The sequence below is a fragment of the Oreochromis aureus genome, linkage group 19 (genome assembly GCF_013358895.1).
Source record: "Oreochromis aureus strain Israel breed Guangdong linkage group 19, ZZ_aureus, whole genome shotgun sequence".
Taxonomy (NCBI): domain Eukaryota; kingdom Metazoa; phylum Chordata; class Actinopteri; order Cichliformes; family Cichlidae; genus Oreochromis; species Oreochromis aureus.
The window spans coordinates 18,565,928-18,575,898 of NC_052960.1; the positions used below are offsets into that span (position 1 = coordinate 18,565,928).

Genomic DNA, 9,971 nt, shown 5'->3' on the forward strand with positions numbered 1-9,971 from the left:
ACACATTTCTACACTCCTCTCTTTTTTTTTTTTTCTTTTCCTGTTTTTGTTCCCATTTTTCACTGTTTTTTTTTTTTTTTCACACACATCAACTTTTCCCACACAACCATTCTCTGCAATCTTACACACCACACATTTACTCAGTTCTTACCATACAGTCAAACATTGAGTTTTGTCCCTGGCCGCCTGGTGGAACGTCTGCCGCAGTCGCCTCTCGAGCCACTAATCCGGCTCCGCTGACTGCCCCTGGAATCTAGATTCTCTTCCTACTACACGAGGCGTCCCCCGTGAGGTTCCTTGCCTTCTACGGACCAAGGAACGAACACCGCCACCCCCAGTCTCCTTTGAAGAAGTTAGGATCTTTTAGAAGACGCTAGAGATGTCACTCCGTGATTCTACACGAAGACTCCCTCGGAGCTCTTGCCCTGGAAGGTCGTAACACACCTTCTTGGGCTCCCCGAAGGCTGCAACACGCTCACCTCTTGCCAGACACAAAACTCTCGTGACTTGTTACAAGTTAGCTATCACTCACCCATCTGCAGGAGTCCCCTCAAAATCGATGGTCTCGGTGGCCACTGAAACACACGGCTCCGTGACTCCTCCATTTCCTTTGCTTCAACAGCCGGTAGGACAAAGGTACCTTTTCCCTCAGGGGTGATCAGCCCGTCCACGGAACCGTTGTTCAGCGACCACACGGACCACCCTGCTCGCAGCGCCATTCTGTTGTGGAAGTTTTTCCACTTAAATAAAGCCTGCAGATGAGCGGTGAGCGGTAGCCAACATTCTTTAATCAAAGCACACAAAGAACAGACAACGAAGCTTGGTGGAGAGCCTGCATGACCACGGGGCAGGGTCAGCAGAGTCTCCCTGAGCCTAGTGTGGCTCTCAGTTAAATACCTTTCTACCTCCCAGAGTCCTTGAAGAGACAAAAGACTCTCCCTCCTGTGGAGTTGTCTGCTTCCCCCAACTTCCTAAATAGACCCCCACCATTTGTCTTACTGTATGGGTGTCAGACATGTTAAAATCAGTGGCACCAAGGCATTATACAATAAAATAATGTGATTAGTACATAAGTGAAAGAAATTCCATTACAGAGGACAGCAGGGAGAGCACGCAGAGGATTCACGGAGTAATGCAGGGGAACGAACACAGAGGATGAATACAGACGACGCGATGAGGAACAGAGGCAGACACACACTATAAATACACAGAGGGACACTGGGAAATCACACACAGGTGGGAGACACAGCTGGACCTGATTAACCTGACGAGACAGGGGAACACTAACACCAGGGACCAACATAGGGAGCACAAACCCAGAAACCCAGTATCCAAACCCCAAAACACAAACCATCCCAAAATAGCCCACAAATAATAATAATAACAACAACAACAACAATAAATACACCAAACAGAAAATCACTGAGTCACGGACTCAGGACCATGACAGAAAACAGTTTATTTTCTAAAAACATTTTTGTTAAATCTATTATTCGCTGTTTTTAGTTTACTCCGTGACGGGGCTGGATATCGGGCGTCTTGCACCAGCCATCCGGTCTGGAGCATAGCGAATGACTTCACAAAGGTACTCTGTGGCAGGTCACAAAGCTGACACACTGCTAACAACTTTACAGCACCTTTGCTAATATAGCTTTATGCAAGCTTTATAACAGAAAGAACATTATGACATGAAAATGTCATGTTTGTGCAGATTTCGCGTTTTCTAAGAAATACATAAAGACAGACAACATTTTAACTGCTACTATTACTAAAGTTATTATTATGGGAGGCTCGGAGTGGGTGGGGCTTAAGACGTGTATGACGTTCAAAGACGTCATACACTTCAAAGGATTTAAGTTAAAACCGAACCCATAAATACCCCTCTGCAAGAACGGATTTTCAAACGCCAGCTTTAACAAAGCGAAAACAAATTATCTGCAAATAGATATTAAAACGCAATGGGCAACAAACCATCAACTGTTACCAACCCAACACAGGAGACACCACCTGAACTGGAATCTAGGCCAAAGAATCGAAAATGCAAAAACCTGCTTGCGTGCTTGTGTGCATGCTGTATGGGGAGCTCAGATGACTCAGACACAGAAGATTCAAACCAGGGGCAATCTGCTATTTCACAGCAAAAATCGGTTGTGAACATAGTAAACAGTTCCTTTGGTCCCAGTAATACTATTAATATCAGGAATACAAATACTGCCCGGAATATTCAAGTTGATATCTTTAGCAAACTGCAGCTAGAGCTCCCTCCGGGTACAATGGAGTTTGTGTGAATCCTCTTTTTTAAATAACTTTTAAATTAACATCAATAAAAGTTTTGAAATTTTACTCTCTGATTTCTGTTTGTTTTCATTGTGTGTACGTTGTGTTATGTGTTATTCAGTTCAAACTGTGGGTAGAAAATGCAGAGAAAATGCTGTGCTGTCATGTGACCTGTTCTCTTGTGCTCTTCTCTCCTCAGCCTCTCTCTGCTGCCTCTCTGATGAGGTCTAGCAGCTCATCATTTCGGTCTCTTTTCCTCTTTGACGGAATTTGTCCTTCCGTTTTTGGTTATGCCACTGCACCCAATGCTGTCATGATCCCACGGGCCCTGTTGAAACTGTCATTATATACCCCTGAATTAGAGGATGACTGCGGTATACTCATAGCTCACCTGGACTTGCATTTATGCCAAGTTGAATTAGTTAAATCAGTTATTTTGGTCAATTATTTTGTGCCTATTTTAAAAATCCTGCCTTTTTGGAGTAGTTACTGCCATGATAGCAACAAAATTCAAATATTTTTAGAAATCCGTTTTTAATAATTTGATGTTGTGCTTCCATTAACCTTATCAGTGGTCAGATATTTATTTGCCTGCTCTAGTCTCTTATATGTGGGTGCACTTGATGTGTGTCTTTGTATAACTGGAGTGGCCTTATTAACATGCACATAGTTGATCACCTCACTTGATTTGATGCCTTCATGGGCCTTCAGCTTCAGCTGAAACAGCTCACATTTTCTTCTTCTTTTGGCTGTTCCCTTTATGGGTCACCACAGAGGATTATCTCACCCTGTCCCCAACACCCTCTTCTGTCACACCAACCCTCTGCATGTCCTCCTTCGCTCCATCATTCTTCTCCATTGTCCTCCTCTTTTCCTTACTTCGAGGCAGATCCATCTTCAGCATTCTTTGTCCAACATGTCCAAATGATCTCAACCTTGCCTCTCTGACTTTGTCTTCAAAGTGCTCAACCTGCGCTGTCCCTATGATAGACCCATTTCTAATCCTGTCCATTCTGATCACTTCCAGCAACCATCTTAACATCTCCAACCATCCCACCTCCAAGTCCTCTCAAAGGGCACAACTGAATCAAGTAACTAATGCTTCCAGTGAAGAGCCACAGTGGGGAAATAATGGACCCTGAGGTGTCTGTGCTGCTGCACTGTGCACACTGGCAAGGGCTGCTCAGGTCTCAAGTACAAGTGGAGCTTTCTGAAAGGTCCAAACATTACAGTGCAGTACATCCTTTAAATATTTGACATCACATGTCATGTAAAATCAATTCCTCCTCTCTCAGGTTTAACAGGCAGACAGATCTGGCTCTGGAGCGTCACATAGATGAGGTGTGGATGAAGCGGGTGTCCAAGGAGCCGTGGCTTTTCAACAGGGCCAAATTCAGGCTGCATTCTTTCTGCTTAGCAGATCTACAAAATCCCCCTTCCACTCCTTTGTCCCATGGCACCATTTTCCACCACACAGAGGACCAAAACAGTCAAGGACAGAGGCATTTGGGTGACATACATAACAGGTGTATAAGTCAGATTAAAAAATGTTGAGGGTGCCTCCAATCATGACTACAGAGAATTTAATGGCATTGCAGACAAACTTCCTCCACACTCTGAGGCTAGGCCTCACATGTGTAGCCAGGTGGAAGGTCAATATTATGGGACATGCCACTGGAGGGCGCTGTTTCTTTTGGGGTACCTCTTGGGGCGCAAGGGATGATGGGGATCTACGGAGGCATTCACAGAAGTGCTAGCTTGCATTGGTGTTATGTCGGTGTGCAATGCCGTTTTCCGCTGCGTGGTCTGTGTCGTGGTTTTTGGCAAGGATTCAAGCGACACTCTGTAGAGCTCTCAACCTCCGACCTTTATCGTTTACTTCCTGGTCTCGAACCCCCTTTCACAATAAAACAGGTTATACTCAAAACAGATTACACCACATCCTCCTTTCGCTGAAAACATCAAACTTACAAGAACATTTACTGCATATATGAAAACTGTACTTTTTTTTCCTTGAACCTTTCATAGAAACTTTTCTTTCACTTCAACCTCTTTTTTGTTTTGTTTGTTTTCACAAGTCCAGTCGTTGTGGTTTTATGACGACCCTGCCAGCCCTAGTTCTGACAGGACCAGGGTTGTAGCCGCCGATAGGTTTGAAGCAGGCAGGGCGTTCTCTGATGGACTGACTGGCGTACTTGGGGTTTGTAACTTTGGTGTGGCATCTGGCAATGGCTGGAGGTGATGCCTGTTTCTCCTGATGGCTCCTGAAGGGGTCTCTACAATGTAAGAGCGGGGTGTGGAGTGAGAGGAGATGACAGTCCCTTCACGCCTAGTGTCTGTAATCCATACTGGTTGTCCCGGTGAGAGTGGAGGAAGTCCTGTCACACGATGTCTCCTGTTGTACGCAACACTGTCCTTCATCACTCTCTCTGTCGCTTTTGTCAACACTGTAGTCTTGTTGGGCAGGCTGGGATTGAGTAAAGAAGGAAGCTGGGGAACTGGCGTGCGCAGTCTTCGTCCCATTAGTAGTTGCGCTGGGCTATATCCATTAGCCAATGGGGTTGCTCTGTAAGCTAGAAGTGCAAGATATGGGTCTTTTGCTTTCTTTAGTAGACTTTTCACAGTTTGGACATGACGCTCAGCCTCTCCATTGCTTTGTGCAAATCTTGGACTGCTCGTTACATGCATGAACCCATAAGCTGCTGCGAAGTCTTTGAACTGTTGGCTTGAAAACTGAGGTCCATTGTCACTGTAGAGAAGCTCTGGAATCCCATGTCTGGAAAAGATTGATTTTAGATGCACTATAACATCATCCGATCTTGTGGGAGTAAGTTTGGCTATTTCCACAAATTTAGAGTAGTAGTCCACCAGAAGCACATAGTTGCTGTTGTTAAAAGTAAAAGGTCTGCTCCAACTTTTTGCCATGGTCTCTCCGGGAGTTGGCTTGGCATTAAAGGTTCCACTGGGTTGGTACGCTCTTTGATGCATATGGAGCAGTTTTTCACAAGTTCATTTATTTGCCCACTCAGACCAGGCCACCATACTGTCTCCCTGGCTCTCTCTCTGCATCTAGACATTCCTTGATGTCCCTCGTGTAGGGCAATGAGGACAGAGTGGCGCATAGCAGTAGGTATCACTAGTCTGGTGCCTTTCAGTAGCAGATTGTCGTGTACCGTTAAGGTGTCTCTGTGTGGCCAATATGCTTTAATTGGGCCTGTGAGATGGCTGTATTCTGGCCAGCTGCTCTGACAAAAAGCCATGACATCTGAGCATGTGCTGTCGGTTTTAAGCTGTACCTTTAACTGTGTGATGTATGTCGAGGTAGCAGGCATGCACTTGACTATTTCATCCACATATATATTTGTGTCATCCAGTAGTTCAGCTGTAGCCTTAGAATCAGGGTCTTGGTTAACGGGTGCACGTGACAGTGCATCTGCTGTGAGGAGTGCTTTGCCTGGAATGGGTGAGATGGTGTAACTGTACCTCATGAGCCTTAGGCGGAACCGTTGGATTCTGGGTGGAAGCTCGGTTAGAGCTTGCTGTCCTAGCAGGCTGATGAGTGGCTTGTGGTCAGTCTCTAAGGAGAAGTGTCTCCCGATGAGAAAATCTTTGAATCTTTCACAACCCCACGTTAGTCCAAGCGCCTCCTTCTCCACCTGAGCATACCTCTGTTCTGTTTCCGTTAAAGAACGAGACGCATATGCAACAGGTCTCCATTACTCTCCCTCTTTTTAAAATAGGACTGCTCCCAGTCCATAGGAGGAAGCATCTGCAGACAGTTTTAACTCTTTGTTTGGGTCATAGAGTGCAAGAATGGGAGTTGACGTCAGATCGCCTTTCAGCTGATTGAATGCTTTTTGCTGTGCGCAGCTCCAAACCCACTGATTTTTCTTTGAGAGCAGATCTCTTAGGGGCTTGTCTTTTTCGGCCAGTCCTGGGATGAATTTGCCTAATTGGTTAACCATCCCGAGAAAGCTGCGCACTTCACTGACGTTTGACGGCTCTTTCATTGCTGTGACCGCTCTAATTTTGTCTGGGTCTGGCTGTACTCCTGCCACAGACAAAACGTGTCCGAGGAACTTCACTTCCTGTTTACTCAGGTCACATTTCTCCAGGTTTAGTGTGACACCGGCCTCTTGCAGTTTATTGAGCACTGTGTGCAGCCTGGCGTTGTGCTCCTGCTGATCCTGTCCCCAAATGAGGATGTCATCCATGTGACAAACCACACCTGGCAGCCCATTAAGGATCACTGACATTCTACGCTGAAAATGTTCTGGGGCTGACGCTATTCCAAAGGGAAGTCTGTTGAAGTGGAAGCGCCCAAAGGGTGTAATAAATGTTGTGTAGTGTGCTGACTCTGGTGACAATGGAACCTGCCAGAAGCCTCTGTTTGCGTCTAACTTACTGAAGACTTTTGCTCCCGCCAGGGATCCAAGTGTCTGTTCAACCGAAGGCAGGATGTACTTTTCTCTGCACACTGCTTCGTTGAGGTGGGTGAGGTCAACACAAATACGCACAGAGTCATTTTTTGTTGGCACTGGGACCATACCTGCACACCATTCTGTTGGTTCTTCAACTCTGCTGATTACTCCCATGGACTCCATTCTTTCCAGTTCCCTTTTCACCTTTCCTAACAAAGGGATGGGGACCCGTCTTGGTGTGGCCAGGAAAAAGGCACAGCATTGGGTTTCAGCTTAATAGTATAAGGTTGTTGCATTAAACCTAATCCCTGACACAGCTTTGGGTAGTTCTCGTTCAACACATTCATGTCAATGCTGTCAGCTCTACACACAAGGTTCAGCTTGACACTTGCTGGCCTGCTTAACAGTGCTATATGCAAATCTTTGATAATGTACATTTTTCCTGTATTTCCTGTTCACCTTTGCAAATTGTTTCTCTGCTCATACCCAACACATCAAGTGGAGTACCACCTGGACCAAACAATGGTCTATCTGGTTTACATAACTCTGTCTCATTTTGGTTTATGCAGTAATACATTTGGGCTGGGATAACAGAGACGTCAGCTCCTGTGTCTATCTTAAATCTAACTTTGTGGTTTCTGATAGTAAGATCTGCATACCAAGGATCTGAACCTGCGTCTACAGACCCAAGGAACACGGGTGTATCATCACTTTTCTCTGTTTCTATCACATGCACAGATTTAACAGATTTACACACTTTACTGAAGTGTCCTCTTTTACCACATGAGTGACATGTTGCATCTTTTGCTGGGCATTGTCCTTTACCATGCGCAGGGGTTTTCCCACACCTGTAGCATGATCTCCCATTTGGTGTTTTGTCCAATGTTGTGCATTTACGTTCTCTTCGGGGCTTGAATGTTGAATGCTTTTGTTCCCTGTGCTTCGCTGTCACAGCATCTATTTCCAACTTATTTTCCCCTCTGATGTCTGTCTGTTGTTTTTTGATGACTTCAGACTGCCGGGCCTGGTTAACCGCTTTCTCCAGCGTCAAATCTTTGTCCATCTGAAGTCTCTCCGCTAAGCTGATGTCCCTCAGTCCCACGACGAGGCGATCTCTTATTAACTCATCGTGCAGTGCACCATAACTGCAGTTTTCAGCTAAAGCATAAAGTGCGGTGACAAACGAGTCAACAGTCTCATTAGCTTGCTGTGTTCTTTGATTAAAGCGGGCTCTCTCATAGATAATGTTTTTCCTGGGGACAAAGTACGTATCCAAAGTGTCTCTTACTGCTTGGTACTGCTGCCTTTGTATGTCAGATAAAGCTTGCCCTCGGAGGATATCATCTGCTTCATCCCCCATGCAGTAGATGAGTGTGTTTACCTGGTTAGCCTCTGAGCTAAGGTGCAGGTTGCTTGCAAGTCGAAATCTTTCAAACCTCCTTATCCACTTTTCCCATTGCTGTGGCTTTGAGAAATCAAACTGCTCTGGAGGCTGGATGGTGAATGTGGCATTCGGGGGTAAGTTGGCGTTAGCATTGTAGCCGCCGTTAGCTTGCTGGTGAGGCGGTGACGGTGCGAGGCTGTGTAGCTGTTGCGCTAGCTCCCGCTTCTTCGTCCGACATCTTATCGTCTGGAGAAAAACTCTTTACCGCTCTCAAATCCGCTTGCTGTCACTCCCCGATGACAAGGCACTTACTGTGATCCCACTTCTGACACCATGTCGTGGTTTTTGGCAAGGATTCAAGCGACACTCTGTAGAGCTCTCAAACTCCGACCTTTATTGTTTACTTCCTGGTCTCGAACCCCCTTTCACAATAAAACAGGTTATACTCAAAACAGATTACACCACAGTCTGTTTTAAATGCAAAGTGTGGAACAGTTAAGACACCAGGAGTTGCTGCAACCAACTTCACCGTTCATCTCAGAGGGATCTGTATTCCGTTTTCTGCTGGATTAATGCACTGTATGTATTTGAGTTCACACTCGTATTATAATATCTCTGTGGGTAAGAGAGAAAATGTACCTTGTTAACTGTTTAATCTTGGCTCTGTGTCTTAGCAGGAGAAGCCACTACAGTTATTTTTGCACTGCTAAGTTTGGTGTATTTCTGTATGGGTTTATATCAGTCACAAATTGACGCTAGACATCCTTGAGTTCCAGACGCTGATAAAGTTGGGGAAATAACCTGCAGTAGCAGTAGGTTACCAGTGCACAAAGCTGTTACTGGATAAGAACTGTCTGTAACAATTTTATTTCTTTATTTTTACAACCTTTTTTTATTTTCTTCTGAGCGCTTACTTTATCATTCAGATTAAAAGAACCCCAAAGATAATCTGTGTTCTGGCCTGGTTAATTTAGCCAGGCTACACATGCTACAAGGACTACCTGGGAACAAACTGGTCGTGTGGTGAGGCCGAGTTCGGAGATCCTCTGACGCTGCTGGCTCAGCCTCTAGGTGTGGGTGGCATACTGTGCACCAGCAATGGTCAGGTGGTCATGATCAGGAGTCAAAAGGTGGCAGAGGCAGGAGGGCTCCTGGATATCTCCGGAGGCCACCCAGAGCGTGATATGAATAAAGAGGATTCAGTCTCACCAAAATGCTTGATGTGTTGCTCATATCAACCCCGTTGTCCTCAGGCTGTGTGTGAACGTCTAGGGCCCGGATATTTTATCCACACATCAGAAAATGTACCAAGTTTTTTTATGAAGTGGAAAATTGTTAGGTCAGATCCTACACATGGGACCTCACGACCCACAAACATTGCAGTATAAAACAAGGATTTTATGTCTAAAGCAGTATTCACACAGTCACTTTTCTTTAATAACACTTTGCACCAGCTGTTTCGTCTAAGTAACGAAAGGGCTAAAAAATTAATATATTAATACTATAAATTTTCTTGTTCTGTCCCCAGGTGAATATTCCTCTGAGCTCCCTGGGACCGCCCGACCTGATGGGCATCGCTCTGAATCACACCAGCGCTGGAGGACCGAGTGCCGAGTTTTACGTCAGGTAGTCGCCGCTTCAGTTTTAATCCATATTGTGAAACCTGCAGCACGGATTTCTTGAAGTGGGTCTGTCAGTGAAAGTTGCTCAGAAAATGAAAGTTTGACAGATTTTTTTATAAAGACCGAATCATCACTATGACCACATCGCCACTACTAAAGACTGCGTAGTTTTCCATGTGGACTCTTGAAGTAGCTTTGTATGAGTCACAGTTCAAAATAATCCCCTGCAACTTGTTTCTGATTGGCTGCCTCTCGTAAACAGAAGAT

At 45.3% G+C, this 9,971-nt stretch overlaps 1 protein-coding gene across 1 annotated transcript; it reads left to right on the top strand.

Moving 5' to 3' along the window:
- The first annotated feature begins 1,397 nt into the window (after positions 1-1,397).
- On the top strand, positions 1,398-9,712 carry LOC116334776 (uridine diphosphate glucose pyrophosphatase NUDT22-like). Its single transcript, XM_039603676.1, has 4 exons — positions 1,398-3,494; positions 3,573-3,828; positions 9,057-9,284; positions 9,611-9,712. The coding sequence occupies exons 1-4, from the start codon at positions 3,376-3,378 to the stop codon at positions 9,710-9,712; spliced, it is 705 nt and encodes a 234-aa protein (XP_039459610.1). The 5' UTR covers positions 1,398-3,375.
- Positions 9,713-9,971: the final 259 nt, after the last annotated feature.

Bases quoted from the DNA above. Each gene is read 5' to 3' on its own strand.
- LOC116334776 (XM_039603676.1), top strand. From the start codon at position 3,376: ATGCTTCCAGTGAAGAGCCACAGTGGGGAAATAATGGACCCTGAGGTG. The intron at 3,829-9,056 runs TGAGGGTGCCTC...TGGTTAATTTAG, and splicing joins TAAGTCAGATTAAAAAATGT to CCAGGCTACACATGCTACAA. The intron at 9,285-9,610 runs GTCTCACCAAAA...TTCTGTCCCCAG, and splicing joins ATATGAATAAAGAGGATTCA to GTGAATATTCCTCTGAGCTC.